Consider the following 27,161-nt stretch of genomic DNA (forward strand, 5'->3'; position numbering starts at 1 on the left):
TTTTTGTTGAACCCTTGCGTGCCTAGAAAAGGTGTATTAACCTTCTTGGACAGGTCAGTGTTTAAGGGTCGCAAAATATCGAAAATAAAAAATTTAGGAGGGTAATAGGACCCCCGTAAAGTATGAGTGTGTAGTTGAGAATTGGCTAAGGGGCATTTGGCTATTCTCTCTCTCTCTCTCTCTCTCTCTCTATATATATATATATATATATATATATATATATATATATATATATATATATATATGTTTTGTATGGAATGGATATAGAATATGGTATACAAAATGGTTTACATTATTTTTTATACCACATTATATATAAAAATATATTAGTCTATGAATTGTGTAAAAAGTATGGTATACAAACTCATGTACGTAGTTTTTCTGTTCCAAATTTTGTACAAACGTGTTTTAGTATTATATGATTTATGTATAAAATATTATTATACAATTTGATTTACTTAATGGAGTGAGTCAATTAAGTAATAGGGTTTTGAAAAAATATGAGAGAGAATGACGGCATGTGTAATACTCTAGGATTTATGAATTTTCAATTGAGAGAATATGGAGGAGGCAAAAACGTAGGAGGAATTTATGGAATGAATACCAACTAATTGAGAAGAAATTTGGAGATTGATATTCTGTTAGTTTCAAAACTTTATGTTTATGGTAAACATAATTGATTTATCAATGAGATTAAAAATTTATTAATGAGATTAAAAATTTATTAATGAGATTAAAAATTTATTAATTACATTTTTTTGTTTTTTTAATTAATTTATTATTTTGTTAGATTTTAATAAAAATCACTAACTAAAGATGGACTAGTTGGTAAAATACCAACTGATTCTAATACATTAGTAATTTACAAACCACAAAATTGATCCATTGGTAAAAAATTCAAACCGATTTAGCAATTGTTGGCAAGTTACCAACAAATAATAATTAGTTGGTAATTTACCAACGTATATCTAATTAGGTGGTAAAATTAGCTACAAAATCCATTTGTTGGCAAATACTCAGTTAGTAATTCGTTGGTAATCCGTTAATAAACTATACTCTTTTTTTCTACTATATTTACCAACCGATATATATTCAGTTAGTAATACTACCAACGGAAGGTGTTTGTTGTAATCCATTAGTAGAAAGTTGCTAAATTAGGCGTCATTTTTTCCTCCATATTTACCAACTAAATTAGTTAGTTAGTAAAATTTCGGTCAGTAAATAAATGGGGGTACTAGGATATCATATCAATCAACTTTGCCCTCCCAAGTAGCACCCTCAACTAACTGATTCATCCAAAGAACTTTCACGGAAGCAACTTCTTTGTTTCTCAACTTACGGACTTGACAATCTAGAATCTCAACCGGAACTTCTTCATAAGAGAGACTTTCCTTCATGCGAACACTTTCTAGTAGCACAATTAAATTAGGATCACTAATACACTTCTTCAAAAAGGAAACATGGAATATGGGATACACTTATGCTAAATCTGAAGAAAAATCCAGCTCATAGGTCATCTTACCGAAATGCCTTAAAAATTGATATGGGCCTACATAGCAAGGAAAAATCTTCCCTTTCTTACTAAATCTCATCACACCCTTCATGGGTGAAATTTTTAAATAAATCCAATCATCAACATCGAATTCAGGATTCCTTCTCCTCACATACACATAAGATTTATGTAGACTCTGAGCCCTTCTCAATCTATCCCTTATGAGTCAAACCTTTTCCATCACCTCATGAGCTAAATCGAGCGCTATCAAAGAGACCTCACCAAATTTGAACCAACCAATAGGATATCTACACCTCATACCTTAGAAGTCCTCAAATGGAGCCATCTAAGTACTCACATGATAACTATTATTACAAGAGAACTATTACACTTTAAATTCGATCACACAAACTCTGAACATATCCTCCAAAATCTTAATAGTTCGCTCAGCCCGACCATCGGTCTGAGGGAGAAAAAATGTGCTAAGATTAACTTGTACCAAGTTCTTCTAAAACAATCTCCAAAAATGAGAAGTACTGGGTACGTCTGTCTGAAATTATAGATAAGGGTACTCCATGGAACTTAACCATCTCCCGAATATAGAGCCTATCATAGTATTTGGCTGAATAAAAGGCTTTATGAGAAGAAACTGTGTTGACTTAGTCATTCTATCAACAACAATCCAAATAGAATCATGCCGTCGACGCGTCCGAGGTAAATCTATAATGAATTTGAATCTTCCCACTTCCAAGTAGGAATGATAATATATGTTCAACTTTCACTTATTTACAATTTGAACACTTAGACAAAAATTCCAGAATATCCCTCTTCATCTCATTCCACCAATTAATCTCCCTTAAATGACGATACATCTTAGTGGCTACTAGGTGAATACAATACCTAGAACTGTGAGCTTCTAATAAAATCTTATGCCTCAACTCATCAACATCCGAAATACACAAACGACCTTGATAGATAAATATACCATATCCCCCTTAGGATAAAGCCTCAGTAGTTTTTCTAAAACTGCCTTCTTCAATTCAACTAAAGTCGGATCATTGTCTTGTTGTACCTTAACACTTGACATATGAAATGATTTTGAACAATTTTTCACAATAATACCACCATCCTCTAAAACGAGAAGGTACACTCATGCACAAGTACACATAAAAACGAAAACATGTCCCATAAGCTCATCAGGAACACAAAATAGCTATATCTACTAAGGACAAGTCACGATGAGTCCAAAACCAGAGAAATCATAGCCTCAACCTCAAACTGTGGATAGCCTCTGATGTAACCAATAAGATTTTCACATAGACAAGGAGTATAGAGTTTGGACATCGAACCACGGATAACCTCCAAAGAGTAATAAGTTGTAACTAATGTGTATTAACTCTGAAGGGGATAAAGAGCAGCATGGCCAGACCTTAAATCTACAATTATAATGTTTTCCAAAGGATCACATATCAACTCATCATCGTAAAACCACCGTGAAACGAAGTCCACACTCTGATAGTTAACATAAAACTCCAAGCTCGAACCATCTCTATTCTCTAGGTGCCAAGCGAAGCCCAAAATCCCAACCACAACTCACGAGGCCATTAAAAGATAAAGAATAGATAGAATGTCATAAAAGCTGAGACAAAGCCTAATCTAAGGTTGTTTCTATCAAAACCATATTTGCTACAAGGAGCTAAATAGTCCAAAACAACGTCAGACTAAATATAAGGCCAAACGGCTCCAAATATCACAAATCTAAGGCAACACTAGTCTAAGCCTAGACTAAGACCAACAATAGTCAAATCCAACAAGAACAAGAACAATATAAGGATGATCACTATTCGCAACGAATATGCTTCTAATCCCCAAAGCCCTAATATAAGCATAAAATATAAATTCTAAGTAAGGTAGCACGAACAACAAGGTCCCCCCCCCCCCTAATTCACACAAATAAACATTTTGTTACGTAATAAAAAATAATCTAAGGAATAAGAGGTCGTAGCCTACCTTAAGGATGACCGTGCATGTTCTAAATAACGTGTCTCTAGAGCATTTTCCTTCCGAATGGCCTCCAAATGCTGCCACACTATCAAATATAAAATCATAATGTTAATTCGATCATTTAGACAGTAAATTCATTTAAATTAGAGACAGATCAATATTGGAGTTAAAAGAGTGAATGTACGACCCGTGTTGGAAATTCTTGAATCGACACTCTCAAAAGGCCCTAATTAGTTCCCCTAACTAGTGTTCGAAAATAGAACACAATTTATGGCTCAAAACAATGTAATAAACCATTATGAAATAATTCAACATTAATTAAAGAACACCAAATAGGCTAATGAAGCCACTAAACACTAAGTTTAACCTCAACCAAAGCCTCTCTAACACTCCTTGAGTATTCACCCACGTAACCTTGAAGATTCCATATGCATTAAGCTTTAAATCACCAAATTTAGAGTTAGAATGAGGGAGAAATCACCAATTCAATATTTGGAATAAGATTTGAACTGGTTGGGTCTGGTCTTTATTTAAAAGGCAAAGACCGATTAACCCTTTGCAAATACGTCTAGAAAGGCCCACAAATTCAAAGGATCGATAGGATTACCTTTTGTGAATATGCAGAGAAGCCCATGAATGCAATGGCAATGAAAATTGGGGGTCGTGAAAGTGGAAGGGCCCTGCGATCGTGGCCTTTAGCAACCCAGACCATTGCAAATGCAGAAGGGGCCCATAATTGTCGTGACTAGGTCCACTGGTCTTTGTGTGTTACGCCTCGAGCCTACACCATAGATGTAGCCGAAACTTGCTTATCCCCAAACGAACCCTTGGCTTGGCTGACTATAGGGCTGGGTATAAAATACCAAAAACCGAATTACCGTGCCGAACCAATTTTTTTGGTTATTTGGTATTTGGTAATTCGGTATTGATTATGGTATATGAGAGTAAAATTTGGAATTATGGTTTTTAGGTTAGGGTTTGGTATGAGACATTAGTACCATTTGGTACTCAGTATTTCTCGAATACCAAGTTATTTACTTAATGAAGGTCATATATCAACATATTCATTACTCATTAGCACAAGTCCTAAGAGAAAGTTAAAGAATAAGCATGCATACTCCAAATACATGTCTTTTAGTTGTATCAATTTTCTTTCCTTGATGTCTTCTTACTTGTTGATCTTCTATTATAACGTGTGTCAACATAAAAAAACAAATGACTGGAGAAATAGTATTAACTTTGTAATACAATTGACTATAACTTCAATACGGTACTACCGAATACTGTACCAAACCAAATTTTAATTTACCGTTTCCCAAATTACCAAACCAAAATTGAAGAATTTGGTATTTGATATATACTTTTAAATACCAATTACCAAATTACTAAACTTGAAGTTTGAGAAACCTAAACCGATTACCGAATGCCCACCCCCTGACTACTTAGTGGCAGACTAACTCAAGCAGATTTAGGTTTTAAAACAAAATTTAAATTCAAAAGTCTCAAAACTTCTCAAAACTTCTCAAACTCAAACTATCTCAAAATAGTATACTCAAAATTATCTAAAAATATTGTGAAATCAATGATAGTTTGCCAAAATAGTTTAAAGAAAATACTGAAAGAAACTCAACACTAACTATCTATGGAGCTTCTATAGTTCAACATGGATATCGGGATAAGAACCATGACAGCTCAAAACTCCTAAACTAAAACACAAAAGTGAAGTCCTATGGAACGCAAGGAAGGCTCACCAAAGCTAGTATGAAGTCCAAAGTGATCTCAACAGAGCGCCATTTAATGATCCTAAAAAACTATATCTACATCATGAAAAGATTCATCTTGAATGAAATCAGTACATTGAATTAACAAATATGAAATATAGCCGAAGCAAAATGACTTAATTAAAGGACAAATAGATATAAATATATATTTAACTGTATGTAAAGAAATAAATGAGTGAAATCATTGAAACTTTTCAAATACTTACTCACCTTTGAACTCAACATATTAAGTGATATGATAAAAATACACTTTTAAGTCTACTTAGGAGATTCTCAAATGGACAACCAACACTATGATAGACGTGATGATACATCATCTCACCCACACTGCCATAACTTTCCTATACCTTGCTGGGATATAGAACATCTTAGCTAAGTGGATCCACCAAAGCTCTGATTCAAAGAAATAAGGAGTCGTCTAAAAAGTACGATCCCTTAGCCATGTTGGCTACATGGTTTATGAGGAATGTGAATTGTCTGAACTCATCCCCATATCGAGGTTCAATACTACTCCCAATAAATATATACTCATACTCAAATGTATAAAACATATTTTTTCTCAATTTGAGGTAATTGCTCAAAATATCCTCTTAAAAGAGGTAAGTGCTCCGAAATATCTCCAAACTCATACTATCTTTTCAAAATCAAAATTTATCTTTTCTTAATGTAAAAAAAGTGATACATTTGGGAATACTTAGTTTCCTTATACGCTTACTCAAATCATGTTTAAAACTCTTTCTCAAAACTCATCTTTGCTTTCTCAAATAATCAGTTCAAGACAAAAATGTTTGCTTTAAAAGATGCTCAAAAATTATAACTCAAAATAGGGTTCCTGCTAAAATATAGACATGAATAAATCAACTCAAGGATCTCAATAATAATATAAAAACTCAATACTCAGAAATCAAGAACTTAGATCTCAATCATACTACTCATCTCAAGAATACTCAAAATCCACAATAAAACCATATATTTCTCTTTTACTGAATTTAGATAGATATAGGGCATGAGGTCGAACTCAGTCCACCACAATGATAGCCTTACATACTTGGAAGAACAAAGTTTTTGAAGAAGTTTGAAGAAGAACTTGATTGGAAGACTTCAAAACATAGATTTTGTCCCTTTTGTGAATTTTCTTGGAGATGGAGAGTGGAAAAGAATATTGCATTGAAACCTTAGGATTCTTGAAGTGAATCTTGAACTTTGAGTCTTTAGATCTTGAGAAATTGGATAAATCCTTTCTTGGAGTTCTTAATCTTTGGAAGAATGAGAAATGGAGATTTTGAGGGTTGCTATACATATAATAATGGTATTAAATCGTAATATTGACTTAGGGAAGTTGATTGAGGGTAAAAGATCAAGTATACCCTTCTAGAAACGTAAGAGGACCATACAAATCAAAGAGAATGACGTTTTAATGAATCCCATAGAGCAAATAGGCGATCTGAAGCTCCTCTTGACAATAATACTCAGCGAATGTCCCATAGGGACTTCAGATCGCCCAAATAGATAGAAACTTACGGATTTCAAGACATTTGGGCGAGCTAATTCGGCGATTCGCCAACCCATTCGGCGGATCACTGATTGAGCAGGTGAGTTTGCCAAATTTCCCAGCCCGGGTATGGTTCAGTAAAATGACTATAACTTTTTACTCTGAACTCGAAATAATGCAACTTGGTGGAGTTGGAAAGAAGACTAATAGTCCTTTAATTTGATAGATCATAGGTCACCTAATTCATTATAAGCCGAGAGATATGATTATTTGAAATTTTCCTTTATATGAACTCCTGCATGAACTTAGCCAACATAAATGCTTTGAACTTGTCTTAGTATTTGAGGTCCCTTATGATCGTAGATCACTTTAGAGACTCCTTATACACTTAGTAAATGACCTTATAAAACAGGAGAATGTAGGACATTACCCGTTTCAAGATCATATACTTACGACGAATGATTTAGATTTTAAGGGTTGTAACACCCTGTAGTTTAGTAGGTCAACTAGGGATAAGTTAGAGGGCAACAAGTCAAGGCTAGAGGGCATGAGCCAAGGCAAAGGGTCAAGGGTCAAGGGACAAGGCAAGAGCCAAGGCTGCACCAAGCTGCCAAGGCACTTCCCTAGACCACGAGAGCCTTCACGGCTCGTGGTTCCACCCGTGGTGGTGAGGCAGCAGCTCACCAAGGCTTCCCCAAGGTTGGCTCACCTTCACAAGCCACTTCACAGCCAGTGGTGAATACCACGACTCGTGGGGTTGCCTTTACGTCTTGGTGGCCAAGACAAGGTGGACAAGCTAGTGGTCCAAGACCAAGAGTAGGACCATGGTCAGTGGTGAGGACCACGACTAGTGGTGCCTCTCGTGAAGCTTGGGCAACAGGCTGCCAAGTGAGGGTCGTTTTAGGTAATTCTTTTTTAAGTTAGTATTAAGTGAGGTCATTTTGTATAGTTCTAATAACCTATATAAGCCTTTTTAAGTAAAAAATCAACCCCTTCAAGTCATTTATTCCCAACATCCAATTAATTCCCAAAGTTCATCTCCTCTCCAAAAATTCTCTCTCTAGAACTTCAAGGAAGAAGAAGAAGGAAGTTGGAGCTAGGGTTAAAGGAACAAGTTCTTCTCATCAAACTCATTGGGTTTCATTGCTAAGGTATGGTAGATCTTCATCCATGGATAGCCTTCATCCACGGAGTCCCTTCAAAACCCCAATTTCAAAGATAGAAATCCCCAAAAGTTAGGGTTTGATTCCAAAGTCGTGGTTTCCTTTCGAAAATGATTCTAATGTTTGAATTATGATATTAAGTATTAATTGATTATTTTCCTATGTTTTTATGATGAATTCCCCAAGAACCCATGAAATCCTCATATTTCTCAAAGTTGATGATATGATGTGGGTCTTTATTGGTGAAGGGTGAATTGTATGAATTGATGTATGTGGTGATAGATTCACATAAAATTATGATTAAAACCATGTCTAATGCTTGAATTCTTGATGTGTTTATTGAAAGTAGGTTTTAACCTCAAGGGGTGAAGTTTGAGAATATGCTTGTTTTATGAAGTTTACGTAAATACTTTAATGATGCTTTGAGAGTGAAGTGTTATTCATTATGATTAGGTTGTTGTGGTGGGCTGATTGTAAGGTTGTTCTCACATAGTAATGGCTCTAGGGTTGAAAGGATTTTCTCACCTAATTGAACCAAAGGCTAAATAGCCTTCATAACTAGAACATGGATGGTGATAGTTGCTCAGGCATAGTCTATAGAGTTATTCTAGCGAATTTAGTTGGATTGATTGTCAAGGACATGTTTCCATGAAACTTGAGTCAAAGTAGAGAGTTAATAGCTATCTTGTGGGATTTAGGCCTAGCACCGAGTGGATATTGAAATGAGATGGAGGTTCCCACCTAGTTGAGTTCAAGCTTCCAAAATGGGAACTCTCACCTATTAGAGTATGATTTTCCCAAAGTATGTCTGATGAGATGGAAGCCTTCAGCTAGAGGAGTTGGGGTTTCTAGAAGCAATCTCGGTATCCCATAACTATGTGCCCCATACGAAAGTAAGCTAGTGGATCAAACTAAGATAATAAACCGGTTCTACCTTAGGCAAGTAGACCAACCCTTGACAGTGTGGGTAACATAAAAAGGATCATGTGATAGCTCATATGGTCCCATGTTGGTTAAGGCTATATTTGAACTACAACAAGATTAATAATGAACTAAGATATGCTTGAAGAAGCATCTCCTAGAGTTCAAACCTGATGAACTAAGATATGCTTGAAGAAGCATCTCCTAGAGCTCAAACCTAATGGACCAACACATGCTTGATGAAGTATCTCCTAGAGTTCAAAACAATAATGAACTAAGATGGACCTAGTGAAATATCTCAAATTGTTCAAGGTAGTGAGGAACTAAGATGTGCTTAAAGAAGTACTTCATAGTGTTCAAGAGTTATAAGAGATGACAAACTGAGAGTGACGAGAATGTATTCATGAGTCTACTTTATCATCACAAGATCCTTCATATCATGAACCATAACTCTTGAATTCATAATTCATATTTAAGAGAGAGTTAAGAATAGAGTTCAAGAAAGCTTTTGAGTTTAATTGTGAATCCTTTGAGATCAACTATTGATTTGAACTATGTTTTGAGAAAGTAAGTATGAGAATGGGAAGAGTTGTATACATGAGTTCCATGTTGTTATGTAGACCCTCGAGTCGAGTCGTTCATGCCCATAAATTCCACGTGAACTTCATATGTTGAGTATCTTTGAGAGGAGTAGTACCTTCAAGTTCTAAGTCATGAGTATTCAGTTCCTAAACTATTTGAGATTATATTCCTAATCATGGGACTATTACATGTTACCCATGAAGTCCTTGAGTTGATTAGTTCATGTCTATAACTCCGCATGAACCCTATAAGTCGATCAGTCTTGAGAAGAGAAGTATCTTTAAGTCCTTGATTTGAGTAGTTCATGGTCATATTTCCGCATAAACTCTCTGAGTTGACTATTCTTGAAATGAGTAGTATTATTGAAGTTCTTGAGTTCCAAGTATTGAGTTCTATCTACGGTTATTGAAAACCTTGAATTGAGTCGTTCACATCCATAATTCGGCATAAACCTTATTTTAAGAAGTATTTTACAAATATTTTAAACTTGTTTTAAGAATTGAGTTTGGAGTTGAGTAAAGAGTAACGAATGAAGTTCATTTTCTTCAAAAGAGTATATGGAAACTATGTATTCCCAAAGAGTAAATGTTTTCACATTTAAGCAAGAAAGGAAACTCTGATTTCCAAAAGAGTCTTTGAGCTAGTTTTTCAGTAAAGAGTAAATGCTTTCACATTTAAGCAACAGAGGAAACACTGATTTCCAAGAGAGGCTATGGGCTAGTTTTTGAGTAATTATCTCAAATTACAGAAAGAGTTATGTTTTTAAACATATGAGCTAGTTATATTTTGGGAGTAGTATTGAGCACTGATATGGGGGAGAGTTCAAACAACTCACAACCCCCATAAACCATGTAGCCAACATGGGTAGAAAAGGGTCATACTTTTTAGATGACTACTTAGTGTTTTCTAGCATAGACTAGTGGATCCATTTAGTAGATAGGTTTTATACCCCCGGCAATGTATAAGACTTCCTTGGCAAAGTGAGGTAAAACGTTGTATCATTACATAGCTCATAAGTGATGGTTGTCGGTTAGAGAAACTCAACAAAGATATTTTTTATTCTTATATAGACAAATTTTATTTTTTATTTACATATACAAAGAGTTTATATTTTATCCTAGCATACAAAATAAGTATATTGTATTTTTAAATACATTGAGTTGCTTTCTACTATTTTAAAATATTTCCATATATTACATCTCTTGTTGTTGCTTTATATTGAGTTGAGTATTCAGAGTTGAGTATCCAGAGTTTGAGTACTAAGAGTTGAGTGTCTTATTATTGAGTTGAGCCTTATTTCATTGATTTGAATATCTTATCTTTGAGTTGAGTATCTTATTTCTGAGTTGAGTTTAGTTGAGTGAGTTGAGAAGAGGTAAGTATGTTTACTTTTTATCATGTTCAAGCTTATGTTATGCTTTAGAGTTCCCCTTACATGCTCGTACATTCCATGTACTGAGCCATTTGGCCTGCATCATTTCATGATGCAGATACAGGTATTCAGGATCATCAACAGACGCTTCGTTGATACCACATAGAGTTCGAGTTAGCTATGGTGAGCCTCTTTGCTTTTGGAGGGTACCACTTGTACTTTCAGTTATACCAGTTGTTAGGATGTCATGGGTCTTGTCCCAACTTCAATCTTTGTCAGTTATAGGCTTCACAGATTGACAGTAGAATTTGAGAAGTCTGTTTCATTTATCTTATTAAATGTTTTAAGGACTTGAGTTGCCTATTGTTAGCTAGTTGAGTATTCTATTTATATTCAGAGTAAATCATTTGAATAAAAGCATTGTAATTAAGTTTCATGAATTTTATTCAGTTTTTAAGCTTTTGTACGCTTAATTTAGTCTTCCGCTTGTAGTCAGCCAGGATGAGGCTTCGCTTGGGATCAACAATGGTTCTCAATGCTGGCCACGTCCATGGTGTAGATTCAGTTCATGACAAACTTGGTATTAGAGCACAGAGTTCAAGAGTCCTAAGGTATCTATGAAGCCGTGTCAAGTAGGATCTTATTTGTTGTTGTGAGGGCCCCACTTCTATAAATAAGTGACTACAAACATTTATGAAAAGTTTCCCTTCTTTCATACTCTAAATCATGCAATAGAGCTATGTCATAGAGACTTATTCTAACTCGTGTGTTCTCATATCCATTCGACTACCCCCATACTAGTAGTGGTTGAAAAGCAAAGTCAGTTCTTTATCAATGAGTTACTCTTAGCAAAACCTTAAGGAAGTCATGAGACTCCAGAGGGGCTTAATAAAAGACCATGAGTGAGTTAAGTGTTGATTTTAAGAGGAATGCACCCATATTCACGTGAATCGTGCGTTTGAGCTAAAATCGAGTTGTATTCTCTTCTCTAGGCCTTGTTTCAGCGGAGATCCTTATGAGAAAGTATGTTTAGAGCTTTAGTAGTATTTTCACCCGAAAAGGTAGCATGAGCTATGAGATTATGAACAGTAGTAGTAAAGAGTGCCCCTTAAGTTAAGAGAATAGTATGCAGAGATTTAGTAATCTATGTGATGGTGATGATGATGTCTTGAGATTTGAACTAAAAGACCTGACATAGAGTAGGTAAGGAATTGAGGTGATTAGCTACAATAAATATGAGTGGTACAAGTGAGATACCCTAAACCTCTTGATAAGGGCAGTGAAGTATGGCTAAGTTACAAGAGTAAAAAGAGTATTACGAGGTGTATCGAGAGGGTATGTAATCAGAAGAGGTTAACAGAAACACCTTAGAAAGAACTCTTACTACCTGCTTATGGAGAGTTCGGTAGTAATGATATAAGATTTTCCCGAGTGTTAAGAGTAAAAGAGGATGTAGACCAGTTAATGATAATGGGATAGGTCCATAGCTTTCCAGTGTCAACTTTACACCTAAGAGGGAGATGACGAGATGGGAAATCAAGTCAACTTTTAAGAATAAGATAGTAATGAGTCCCAAAGAGTATGGGAGATATCTTTTGAGAGGACTTTTAGCAGTGAAGTGATGTTAAAAATAGAAGGCTAATGATCTTATCGTGATGATGATGGTGTGATAATTCCATCAAAGGTTATAAAAGAGGTGGATGGGGTTTTACTATGAGAAATAGTTAAATGAGACCCCTTAGTTGGATCCGAAGGAGTTGGTTAGTAGGAGTCCTTGGAATTGTTAGAGTACTAAGCTTGAATGTGGTGGTAAGGAGTAATAGTCTTGGGATGAGATTCCCTAAATAGAGGAATAGAACCCGAACCTAAGGATTTGGGTTAAGCTTGAATATAGTGAAAGTGTACCATTAGAATCAGACCTTGGTAAGAATAACCCCATTCCATACCTAATCCAGTCGTCATTCGAGAATGAATGATCCCAAAGGGGAGATATTGTAACACCCCAGAAATTTTTTTTTAGCTAAGACTCAAACCATCCTTCGTTGTGAGTTGGATTTTACCGAGAAATTTAAATTTTTTTAAGTGTTAAGGTCATTAGATATAGCACCTTGAGTTCCTAAAAGAATTAAAGGGAATTCATTCAATTCATTCTTAAGTTCTTCTAAGATTTGGGTCAATTTCAAACAACCATAATTCTTAGTACATGATGAGTTAGGTGTGCCATAAGATGGAAAATGAAATTTCTTTGAATTATCTTTCCAACTCTACCGAGTTTGCTAAGTGTCGAGGTCGGATGAGTGAGATATGCCCTTTTGAAGTCAAGCTGTCTAGTTAAGGAAAGTTACCCTAAAATAGTGAGGGATATTTTGGTCTTTTCCTTACCAAATCAGATTTAATTCATTTTTACTAAGGTTTAAGGGTCTAATCCTATTAGGTTCAGTTTTATAGTCCTAATATACGCCTGGGGTTTTAGTTGAGAGTTCCAGAAGAGAAAAGAAGAGAAAAAAGGAGAAAGAAGGAGAAGATCAAGGCGTTCGTCGAGGTTCTTGAGTTTTGGTGCTGATTTTCCCCACAGGTTTGATCCCTAAGAGGTATTTAAGTTTCCATAGTGTTGGGTTCAATTACCCACACGACAAACATGATTTTGATATTGATATACCGTGAGTTTACGGTATTTTTTATACATGTCACTTAGAAGTTGTGTGTGTCTAGGGCTATAATGTATTAGAATTAATGTTTTGTATCTAATTTTTGCAGGAAATAGGCTTAGATGTGGTTGATGAAGATGCGAGCTGAAATTTGTTGAAGTAGCCACCAATGGTGCCATCCACGGACCTTAGGTCCATCGACGAACCGTGGATAGGCAGTCATAGATCTTGGTTTGGGAGATGAGTTTCAGTAACTCAAACCACGGATTGCTAGGACGGACCGTAGCCCAGTCCACGAACCGTTGGTGTTGTATCATAGGTGGACCATTAGGGAAGTCTGATAAGTGTGGAACCACGGAGCAAGATGACGGACCGTAAGTCGACCCACGATCCGTCCTGCACAACTGTCGATGAAGATCATAAAGTTGAAGGTTCTTGTACTTGATGAAATTGTCTAAGCGTTGAGCCACAGAGGGGACCTATGGACCGTAGGTCGACCCACGGTCCATAGGTCGAAGCGTCAACTGAAACCGCGTCCCAACCTATTATTTCCTTATTTTGTTTCCTTTTTATTTAGGACATGTTTTCTATAAATAGGAGTTATAAACCTCCTTTTTGGGGGTTAGACAACATTGCATACTTTTAGTTTTAACTTTCAATCTTTTAGCAATTTGATTTCCGGATTTCGATTTATAAGATTTTCACTTTGAATTTCAATTGGAGATTTCGGGTTTCTTCTACTCTAATCATAAGTTCATGAATTCTTTTTATCAAAGCATGAATTGTGTTCTTTCAAGCATGAGTAGCTAAATCCACAACTATGGTTGTGAGAACCATGAGCAATTAACAGCGTATGAATAATAAGTAATTCTTGAATAGTGTTTATGCATGTATTGGTAATTCTTTCGCTTAGAAGTCTTTTTAACGGTTGCAAATATTAGAACTCACCTCGTTCCTACTTGCCGGACTAAGGAGGCAATGAATGAGAAAAGAATTAACAACAGAGATTTAGTGGATGCTATCTAATAGTCTAATGTCAATTGGTACGAGGGTGAAAACTAAGACATACATTGATGTGATGTCTAATCTGAGGTAAAGGTAAGGGTTAGTAAAGTATACACTCGTAGCCGGAGCAAGGTGCATAGTGAAATTCCCTATTAGGAGAACCAGTCACTTAGGGATACCTAACTTACCAACTTTACATGTAAAACACTAGGAAATGATTACTATTATTAGGATTACCGCGTTAAGAGCATGTGGGGAACACATACACCCTAGTTTATCTCTCATATTGATAACTTAAAGTTTGAATCTTGCTCACTTGTTGCTTGATCAACAATCGGTTATTTGCTTACAACACCCCCCCTCCCTTTATTTACTTGTCTCGGAAATAGTTTAACTAAACGGATATAATAGCGAGTTAAGTTTAAGTCTGAACCATATTCCTCATGGGATCGACCCCAACCTACAAGTTGGTTTCTTTATTTGACGACGACCGCTTATACTTCATTAATAGAGGTGTAATTTGAGCGTATCAAATTTTGGCGCCGCTGCCTGGGACTCTAAGGGAGACCATTCCTTGCTACCGGGCGTGCCTTAGTCGATATGGAGAGAGGGCAGATAAAGTTCCGCCTGAATAAGGAGGAGGTCACCTTTAACATCTGTAGGTCTATGAAGACGAAAAGTGATCTTAAATTGGTATATGTGGTGAGTCACTTTGTGGGACAAGGTGCTGAATTGTCTAGTGAGGAGAAATTAGGTGCAGCCCTGCTCAAAGAGAAAAAGAACCATGATCAAAAGACAGAAAAGCGCAAACTATGGTGATATGAGTTCCTAAACTATTTGAGATTATATTCCTAATCATGGGACTATTACATGTTACCCATGAAGTCCTTGAGTTTAGTAGTTCATGCCCATAACTCTGCATGAACCCTATAAGTCGATCAGTCTTGAGATGAGAAGTATCTTTGAGTCCTTGAGTTGAGTAGTTCATGTTCATAATTCCGCATGAACCCTCTGAGTTAAGCATTCTTAAAATGAGTAGTATCATTGAAGTTCTTGAGTTCCAATTATTGAGTTCTATCTATGGTTATTGAAAACCTTGAATTTAGTCATTCACGTCCATAATTCGGCATGAACCCTATTCTAAGAAGTCTTTTACAAATGCTTTAAACTTGTTTTAAGATTTGAGTTTGGAGTTGAGTAAAGAGTAACGAATGAAGTTCATTTTCTTCAAAAGAGTATATTGGAACTATGTATTTCTAAATAGTAAATGTTTTTACATTTAAGCAAGAGAGGAAACTCCGATTCCAAAAGATCCATTGAGCTAGTTTTTCGGTAAAGAGTAAATGCTTTCACATTTAAGCAAGAGAGGAAACACTGATTTCCAAGAGAGACTTTGGGCTAGTTTTTGAGTAATTATCTCAAACTACAAAAAAAAGTTATGTTTTTAAACATATGAGCTAGTTATATTTTGGGAGTAGGATTGAGCACCGATATGGGGGAGAGTTCAGACAACTCACAACCCCCATAAACCATGTAGCCAACGTGGGTAGAAAAAGGTCATACTTTTTAGATGATTCCTTAGTGCTTTTTAGCACAGACTAGTGGATCCACTTAGTAGTTAGGTTCTATACCCCCGACAAGGTATAGGATGGCCCTGGCAGCGTGATTCAAATTGTTGTATCATCACATAGCTCATAAGTGATGGTTGTCGGTTAGAGAAACTCCACAGAGATATTTTGTATTCTTATATACATAGAGTTTATTATGTATTTTCATATACAAACAGAGTTTATATTGTATCCTTGCTACAAACTGAGTATATTATATTCTTAAATACATTGAGCTGCTTTCTACTGTTTTAAAAGCTTTCAATTTATTGCATCTCTTATTGTTGCTTTATATTGAGTTGAGTATCCAGAGTTTGAGTACCAAGAGTCGAGTGTCTTATTATTGAGTTGAGCCTTATTTCACTGATTTGAATATCTTATCTTTGAGTTGCGTATCTTATTTCTGAGTTGAGTTTAGTTGAGTGAGTTGAGAAGAGGTGAGTATGTTTCCTTTTTATCAAGTTCAAGCTTATGTTATGCTTTAGAATTCCCCTTTCTTAAAAGCATATCCACTTTCTCTTATACCAAAAAGAGTAAAAAAGGATCACTCATTTCTTAAAAGCAATTCTAAATGCTTTCCTCTTCCTGTCATTAGCCAAACAAAACATAACTTCAACAACACTGCAACAAAGATTCCCTATAACTCAAATATTCTCATCAACTTCTTCATTAGCACTCAAATATTCAAACTTTATAATATTCACAAAAAGAGTACTAACCAGAGGTAAATTCTAAAGAGCTGGAATTGGAAGCAATAGACAATTGTTGTTGCTTTTCAAGCTGTTGTTGTTCTTGTTGAGGTACATATAAAGATGGGTTTTTCCCAAAAAGTGTTTCACTATAAAAAGATCCCACCATTACCAACAGGACAATCAATATTGTTTGCCCTGTATTCCAATCAAATGCCCTCATATTTATCCAAGATCCACCACCCATTTTTCCCTCTTCTAGTCTCTCAACCCTTAACTCTTTCCCAAGGGGTTCAACAAAATTCACTGTTTGATAAGTACCATGTAAAAAACTTATAAAATGGTGAACAAGATTTATTATTTAAAGAGGGGTAATCAAGAAAAGAGCTCTAAGGGAAGACGATGTACATTATGAGATCGAGAGAATTGAGTTTTGGGTGTACTTGGAGCTAAGCACAAGTGAAGAATGAATTTTTTTTCTATGTTGTTGGCCTCTTAGTTTATGTGATGATATTTTATTTGATACAAATTTTATAACTAAAAAAAGACTTTATAAATTTAATCTAAAGTACGTTATAAACATTTTTATAGCTATAAAATTATATATTAAGACTATTATTAGAAATTTTATTTTATTTTTTTTGTAAATATTAAAAAAGTATCATTCTTTTTTTAACTATATAAGAATGAAACTGTATCACGAGGCAATAAATATTACAATCATATACATTCCTATAGAATCTAGAAATTTAGTTTGGCCGAGTGCATATCGAATACTAGATGGTTATACAATTTTTTTCTCTAAGTATTTTGTCACTACGATAGGTAGAATGTACTATAATAAGTAAAATGACATCACCAACAAGAATTGTGGTGGAGTGATAACTACATCTCTATCATTAATCAAAGTTCTTGTGTTCGAGCCCTAAGTATGAAGTTACATTTGTTAGGGAGCATTTTACCTCCAATATTGGACTTCTCAAGCTCAAGTACAAATAATGAACATCGAGTGAAATCAAAAATGCAAAAAAGACAATTTGAAAGGGGGAAAAGAATAAAAAACAATAGACTCCACTTATGAAATTACATTAAGTATGTCTGTTGTTATTCTATCATTCATGAAGGGAATGATAAAATGGACTACCATAATAAGTCTGAACAATAGTCAAGAAAGTAAGAAAAACAGTAACAATCAAAGCAGTTAATGACCATGGACTATTAAAATATGTATCAATTAATTCAGCAATCCAAGTCTTCCCTTTGCTATTATAATGTTCTTGAATATTCCTCTTCACATTCTTGAAAAGTAATGGATCATCTGCCCCATAAGTTTTTAATCCTTTGTAAACTTGTACAACTTCTTCATCACTTCCCAATGTGTTGAATATTATCTTCTCTTCTCTCAATTCTTTCACATCATTTGGTGAAATCACTAGTGATTTCATGAAATTTATGTATGACACAACAGCTCTATCAATTGGACCATTTGGACATAATTCATATGCTATCATGTTCATAAAAAATACTTTAGTGTATGTTGAAACAAACCAACATGGGAGTTTTAGTTTTCCATAGTAATAGTGAGATGTAAATCTCACACCTTTTAATGAATCAATTCCACTAGGCCTAAAATGAATCCCCTTTGATTTCAAATCCGTGACGGAACGAAACACATTTGTGAGCAATCCTGATTTGTGTGGTAAATGATTTTTCCTCCAACAATCGGGAAAATAATCATAGATGAAATCATAACTACGTGATTGTGTGGCATTAGCTTCATCGTCACTACCTTTGACAAGTACTCTACGGAAAACTTCAAGAAGGTGAGGGGGGTCTGTCTCAATTATCGTGTTTTCTTTCATTTTGATGTCCTCTTGCTTATCGAAAAACATTTGAGAACAATAGCTTTTTACCTTCTCTTCAAATGAATGATATCCACCACCTTGATCATCGTCATATCTCAACTTAACCAAGAGCTTGAGAACGCGAAAAGGTACCTGCATGTATTTAACAAAAGGTCAAGATTTAATATATATATATATATATATATATATATATATATAAAGTAATATTAACTACTATTAACACGCATATTTCCAACAAAAAAAAGAACTTGGTTTTAAATTTTCCTATGCCATTGATACCTGATTTTCAAGCAAATAAAGGTCACGTCTAGTGACCAAATAAACCGCAATGCCAAGGTGTTTGATAGTGTTGCTCTGTTTAGAGGCAGAATTTGGTGTGGACCTTGTTGATATCTCGATATCATTTAGTATGAAACATGCATCAACGAGCATCATTCGTGCAAATTCATAGTCGCTATACTTATTCGCGAATTCTTCAAGGTAACAACTTCTAAAATCATCAATCTCCCTTAGAATTTCTTCAAGGAAGAAATCTTGTTTTTTGTTACTTCCATGAATGAACATTTCTAGAGCCTTTGGCTTGAAATCTTCAACAAAATTGAGTTCTAACTTTCCATGGTGATAAGGTCCCAATGAAACAACTTTAGGATCATAGTCATCACTTTTTTGATTGTCAATTCTCATAAATAATGAAACTTTTGGTATTTGACGTTTTCTTGATATAGTTTGTTGTCTTGGGATTGTGATGTCCAACATTTCAAATTCTAAGGACATTTTTGGTATGTTTCCTGATTGAACAAGCAACGTTAGTCAATCGAGTTTAAGTTTTATGCACTTACGTTATAAAATAATATGTGCACAATCGAGTAACTTATAGGATAATTATTGAAAAATATATATAAATGAATTTAAGTTTTAGGCACCTCAACTATGTAAAAGAAATACACAATCAGGTCACTTAAAAGGCAACGACACGTATTATTTAGGATTTCTTTACTACTATCTCGGAGTATGGAACTTGATCAATTTACAGATAAAGAAAGTATGAAATTTGATCAATTTATAACTAGAGAAAAATACTCAAACTCATATGAGGTTTTAAATTGTATTTATTGACCAAATATAGATTCAATCAAGATAATTTACTTGATATAACATGTTAAATATCAATAATAGTATGCTATGACTATTTCGTGTTTAACTTGAGTAATATATAAAAAATTATTTACACTATCAATTTATATAATATAAATTTTAATATACGCGTAACAAAAATTTCTAAAATCGAAACAAACCCTTCTTATAGTGCTACGTGGACTTTACCACAATAAACGACTAAAATAATAGTTTGCATGACAAAAGGTAGAAGATAAAAATTAACAAACTTAATGCTGGTAACTACTAGTCTACTATTACTACATACTTAGGGTAACAAGTAAAGTATGACAGGGCAGGATCTACGCAGATCTTATTCCTATCTTGTGGATAGAGAAACTATTTCTGATAGACCCTCGTGTTGATAAGAGTCTTACAGTATTTAAACATATTGAAGAGTATAAGAAAAATACATTTCATACCTGTACTAGGATTTGGACTTAGGACTTATGTTTCATGAAGCATGCAACACTCTTATAGGATTTATTATGAAGGAATAATACAAGCCTTGCTTCCATAGTAAAGAATAAATGTTAAAGTGTCATATATTTGGGTGCTTTAAATAAAAAAATAAACACATATATTACTTTAATTGAGAATCAACTTTCTTTTTTGTTTTTATGGAATAAGATGTTGTGTTAAGCAAGCAAACCATTTTATTTAACTCTTTTTTCTTCTGGTGTTTTGCAAAAAATAAGAATAAATGTGAATAGAGTCTACCTTGATTTTGTGTCTAAAACAAAAAAAAGGGCTACATAATTACATATTTAATATGAAGAGATGATATGATATTTTGTCTTTAGATATACTAGGTAATCTATTCGTGCTCCGTGCAATTATAAATGATATCGTCAAGCTTAATCTTCTATCTATATATAATAGGAGAGGATAAATCGCTTATGTGTCAGCGTCATAATTATTCTTCAATTTTAATTAAAAATCATTTAATTAAATCTTTTAGATGGATGAAAATTTTAAAGCGGTTAGAAAACTTTTAACGTGAACTTAAACAAAGGATAAATCAGTTAATATCCCTTTCTTTTTTTTTTGTTTAGTTAAATAAATTATTTTTAAAAATTAAATATTATAAAATTGTACTTTGCAAAAAAAAAAAAAAAAAAAAACCCATGATCAATTTTAAGTTCTGCTAAAACAAAATAATCATTACGTATTAATGCAAAAATCTTCATCTTCTCCAAAGCTTTAGATTCGTGGCATGATTTATATAAAATTAAATATTGAATATAGAATCAAATATATTAGCATAACAAAAATTCTTAAATTTTCAGATTTAAAAAATATTAAATATTACATCTCCTCATCTTTTAAATTATTGTTCAATGTTATATATATCTTATTAAATGCCCCAATCTATTATTTTATATATTTATATATATAATAAAAGTTTAAAACAAGTAGTTTTAGAAACGTGTGATGAGTTGTGTAAAGAGAATAACAAGGGAGTTGTTATTTTTATTTCTGCTAATTATATAATACATTATCAAAATTACCTAAATAATTAGTTTGAAATTTAAATTTTAAAAAATAAGTGACTAATCTTATCCTTGAAAGCACCTCATTTTTTGATATTAAAACGTAATTTTTTTCTCTTTTTTTTTTTTTTTTAGTTTCTATTTATATTTAATATTCTATTCCGTTAGCATTTTGAATTTAAAAACAATAATAACTGTTTGTTACAGTTTAAAATATATTCCTATCAATATATCTATATAATCAGTTATGGGACATTCTAATTTCCTTATATAAAAAAAGTTGTGTTTTCTATCTTCATCCTTCTATAGACGAATCTTCTCCTCTTTTCCTCTTATATATTTTGTATCCATTATTTATAATTTTTAATTTTTAATTTTTTATCAACTTTTAATAATTGTACTTTACCCTCATATGTTTGTTCGATGTTTTGAGATAAAGAGAAAATAAGAGTAAATGGCCTATGAGAGTGAAAAACATTCAAATTTATGTACCATTTGGTGAAAGTTATTGGAGAATTAGAAAGATAAATGTAAGTTTTCAGTTTCTCGGTATTTGGTATATTTGAAAAATTTAAGTTGAAAAGAATATAATTGATATAATAATTTATCTACGTTATATGCTTTAGTAATTTTCATGGCCATACATGAATGAAATAGATATAACTATATTTTAAAAAATTATATATATGAAAAAAAATTGCACGATGTTAATGATATATTAAAATATGTTCTTTTTCACACTTATTTTTTTCCTATTTGAACTCTAAAATTATTAGTATGGAATGCTAATAATTTTCATTTGTTTAATACGGGTAAATAAATATGTTCTATTCATAATAAATAAATGGTGATGATAAACTCTTTTATTTTAATCCATCTTGAAATATGCAAAACAATGTTTAGGATTGTTGAAGAAAATGTTGGAAAGGAAAATTTTGCAACGAAACACAAAAGTTAAAGCCTAGCAATATCATAATTATTAGAATATGATTCTTCCTTCATAATATTTATTCTTATAAATAGTTTCTACTACTTATTGTTGTAAAACTGTTGCATGGTTTTAATTATATAATTTTAAGTACTTTTTATTTATGTTTATCATTTCACTATTTTAGTTATGAATAATTACATTAAAATTGTATATATTCACAATTGTATTTTAATTTAGAAAAGATACAAAATAACTTTGTAAAGTCTTTCTGGAAATCTTTTTAAAACATAGTATTTAAAAAAAAACTACAATTGAAAATTTTAAAGCACAAATGACTTAATTGTAAGTATATATTTTTATTTTACTAAATAAAAATAAAAATCTGTTCGAAAAATTTAATTTGTTAGGACCTACAAGTTGAGAATCCACACAACAATAGTAGTTTATATCATTTATTACATTTTCGGTATGCTAAGATGTTGGTTATGGTAGATTAGAATTGAAGCAAATTAGGACTCTTTTTTCTTATATATGCTATGCTGTTAAAAAGATAAAGACATTAACACTAATTATTTTTAAAATATTTAAATTTGTATTTTAACTTTACTTCAAAAAGAAAAAAACTCAATATCCAACTAATTAATTCTATTTTTCATTTCCCCCTTAAATATAGTACTTGATTTTTATTGACAAACAGATATCTATAGTTAGATTTAAAACTTTTCATTACCCTCTAACTTCTAAACTAATTGTAAAAACTTTTAAAACAATATTTATATTGAAACATGAAAAAGAAAGTTGATTATTCAACTAAATAATTTCATTTTTTCAATTCTATTCTCAATATGAATTAATTATATTGATAATTACTGTTGAAACAACCAGTTCTAAAACCACACTCCCGATAGTTTAGCTATGAAATTGAAAAATAAATAAATAGTTTAGGTGTGTTGTTTATACTTTATCTCTAATATAATATTGATAAGAAGATAAAACTATTGATAAAAATTAGTACTACTATTTGCTTACTAAATATTTCTATAATTCATATCGAACTAAAAAGTGTAAATCTTTTCATAAAAATATATTATAAATCTATATTTCACAAATATTATGCAAAAAGATAATTGAGTATCGAATTATATAATTCCCTTTATCATTTTAACAATACATTTATTGTTATTCCTTTTCTTTTTTTTAAAGAGAGAATTAAAACTTTCGACTATTATTTTAAATAAATTGTAAAGTTTTTCATTTATTGATTATTTTTTAAAGAAGAAAAACAATAAATTAGAGGCATTTTATACTTATATTAGAAAAAACGCTATACATCTCTTTTATCAAATTTTTCATAAGAATAGATTAAACAAGAAAATAAACAATCCGTTTTAAAACTACCTATTACTCATTTACTTCTGTACAATTCTATAAAGTAATTATATCTTCACATATTGTCAATAAATCATATTTTTAAATGTGATTTTTTTTCAAATATACGTTTTATTTTAACCTGTTTGAAATAAAATTGAAATTATCAAGTAGAAGAAGAGCAAACATTCAATATAAAATTAGAATTTAACTTTAAAAATATAGTGATATATGAGTGGTTAAAGAACCATAAAAATATAAAATGTTCGTGTTGCAAATTAATGGTCGTATTCATTAAGGTTATTTATATCATTAAATCAATTTTCTATTATATTTTATATACAAATTCAATACGGTATAGAATATTTTGAATCTTTGGTTTTGAATAAAACATATATAAAATGGATCAACATGTCATTTAATCATATGATATTAAATATATATTTCATATGAAATGTTAGAATTAATAAATTATTACCCTAATTTTTTGTATTCAAACAACATAAAAAGAATAAAGTATCAATATGATAATATATTTTAAGTATTTGATGTTCGATCAAAGATAAAATAGTCATACAATTAATAGTGTCCTTACAATTTTTTTAATATAATATATTATTAAAAAAACCTGTAACTTAGCTTATATAGCTATAAATATATTTATTTTTTAAAAAAAGACTAAAAGCTTAGATGTATGATATAGCTATAGGTATGGTATTTTAATACAACAAATTAAATTGTATACTAATAATCTTAATTTAATATGCTCAAAAAAATAAGTTAATGATTTGTATTATTATTATTATTATATAAATTAAATATATTATTAAGTTCATAATATATTTTATTAGTTAGGTTTAATTATAAAATTATGACATTTTAAATTATCCACGCAACGCGCAGGCACGTATACTAGTTAGAACATATAATCAAAATAACTTAAAGTTCTTTTCTTGTAAAACTGAAGATGACGTTTGGCCATGCGATACCATATTCCTATATGAAATCGTGAAATGGAATCAACATTTGGACATGCGATTGCACGCTGATTCCATCTCATGATTTCATATCATGAGATGGAATCTCATATTCTCCAAAAATCATAATATGAGAATTCCATATCATGATTTGAGATTTTTTAAATACAAACATTGACCCACAAGTTTATATTTTGTTAAAACAACCCCACATTTATATATACTAGCCATTTATTTCATACGTAAATAAAATTTATAATCATATCATTACTTTTAATTTTTTTTAAAAATTCAAACATATGTCTTAGTATTAAATAAAAACAAAGAGATAATAAATGGTCTAAGACCCAAAAGTGGCCCACATGAAAGAACAACGAAATTTTTTTAAAAAGAATAAAGAAGCAGTAAGTAACCAATTTGGAACATGGTTCCCAAAATTTCCAAAATTGGTCTGTCCGACATTCCTCAAAATCACACCAGATGAGGCTTCATCTTCTCCGATGGAATGTCGGCCTAATGTCTGCCTTCACTAGCATCGACTCCAATAGACCAGCTAAAATCATCAATGCACCCAAGTTCGGAGTGTAATAACTTATACGTTAAAAGGCTCTCACTGATGCCATGATTTAGCACCCAAGAAGACTTCTTCAACTTGATGAGTGAACATCTTAGTTGGGATCAAGCTGCATGATGGATGCGACCACACACAAATCACTCTTCATAAGGAATCGATTGGACTTCCATTTTAATTCATACCAATATTAGAGAATTCTCTGTAAATCATCGATCTTACATGGGATGAGATCCGTCGAAGCTAATACCACCGTGTATGATTTCAGATCTAGAGAGGTAAGCATCCTAATATCGATCTCATAGCAGAATTTAAAATACACAATACTTTACTAAGCTTTGATGGTGACTTTATTTCTTTCTTGTTGCAGTGTAGTATCATTGTCTTGATATTATTCCCTTGTAATTTTCCTGTCGTAGCCCTGCATATCAACTTGTAATCTGTGCATCTATGGTAAATCTCCTATTTTGAATCTTTTTTATTCTCAAATTAGAGATTTGATTCTTTTCCAATTGAATGATGGCTTGTGCTTGTTGGGGTAACTCTTGTATGTGGAAATATCTCTTTGTATCTATACCTGCAAAATGAATGATATTACTAGTTAAAAAATCGGCTAGTTTATTCCCTTTTCTAAATGTGTAAACCACCTCCACATTCCTAATGTGAATTAAAAACTTTATGTTTCTCACATCCATAGAAACAATCCAGGGAACCTCCCAAACCCCATCCAAGATTTTCTTTGTAATCAATGAATCAGTTTCTATCGTTAATGGTAGACAACTCTTTTGAAGACAGTAATCCAGACCTTGTTTAACTGCTCTTATTTCAGCTTCAATTGCTGAAACTTCTCCTATTTTATGTGATTCAGCATATACCAAATCACCTTCATCATTCCTAATACAAAATGCTAATGCACTAAGACCAGGATTTTCTTGGCTACACCCATCAGTATTACATTTGAGACTCCCCAAGCAATGGAGTTTCCAAGTCACCACCTTGCAACAGTTTAAATGGGCATATTCTTCCAAATGTTTAACAATTAGTGGCCAAGTATTAGATATTTCATTCAACCATGGATATCTAACTTTAGCCAACAAGAAAATCATTCTATTCACACCTAGGATCATAGTATATTTAGACATAGAACCACCATTTCTAATAACATTTCTTCTCTTACAAATGAGCCAAATAATGAAATCAGGGGCTGCCTTAAACAAAGGTTTTAACTTTGAGCAATAATCAACTTTCCACCATAATCAATGGCTTGTCTTAGTTGCATTAGGGATCCTACAATAGCCAAGGAAACACCTAATATCAAGTAATGCATAACTACTAGCTAAACTATCATAACTTACCAATCATTGCATCTGAACATGATCTTGTTGAGCCCGAAGTGCATAAGGCCTATTATGTTTCTAACCACCATTGAACCCAAGGAAGGGTAAGGTTGATCCCATCGACGATTATCTCCCTCATTATTAGCGATCGAAGGAAAATCCCTTATCTTATGATCCATTTTTCCACAACCAAAACATGCATTTGTATCGGCTAGACACTTACTTCTATAACTTTTTCTACACCTTTGAAACTTGGGTACCATTTGCTCACTAGAACCATTACCTTGGGAACGATTACCTCCACCAAACCTTGAATGTGAGAAATTACGATTATCCTTTCTTGCCCTCTTTGACTCCCTAGTTTTCTCCTTGAGCTTCTAATCTTTTATTTTTTGTGCATGCACTATCAAACGGGATACATTCATCTCCTTAACAAGTATGACGGTTAGGCATTCTTTGACCACCAAGTTAGAAGCACCCGACACAAACTTACTCATCCTTGCCCTTGAATCGACAACCATAGTTTAAGCATATTTGGACAATTGTATGAATTTCAAAGCATACTTTTTCACACTCATATTTCCTTGATGAAGGTTAATGAACTCAAGTTCCTTGCCTCCCTCATCTCAAGGGGAAAGAACATGTCACGCCCGGAGGTTACCCCCTAGACGTAACACAACACCAAGGATCACGAGTAACACCAAGCTA

General features: G+C 32.7%; 2 protein-coding genes across 3 annotated transcripts in view; both read right to left on the bottom strand.

Annotated features, from left to right (window-relative positions):
• The window catches only part of LOC125820984 (uncharacterized), a 443,574-nt gene that overhangs the window by 111,750 nt on the left and 304,663 nt on the right, over window positions 1-27,161 (bottom strand). The window lies entirely within an intron of this gene.
• LOC125821008 (UPF0481 protein At3g47200-like) lies at window positions 17,869-26,632 on the bottom strand. The gene is made up of 4 exons (XM_049500438.1): window positions 26,472-26,632; window positions 25,922-26,052; window positions 18,901-19,409; window positions 17,869-18,753 (listed from the first exon to the last, which is right to left on the bottom strand). The coding sequence occupies exons 1-4, from the start codon at window positions 26,630-26,632 to the stop codon at window positions 17,869-17,871; spliced, it is 1,686 nt and encodes a 561-aa protein (XP_049356395.1).

This window comes from Solanum verrucosum, unplaced genomic scaffold (assembly GCF_900185275.1).
Source record: "Solanum verrucosum unplaced genomic scaffold, falcon-dt-bn FXZP01000232.1, whole genome shotgun sequence".
Lineage (NCBI taxonomy): Eukaryota > Viridiplantae > Streptophyta > Magnoliopsida > Solanales > Solanaceae > Solanum > Solanum verrucosum.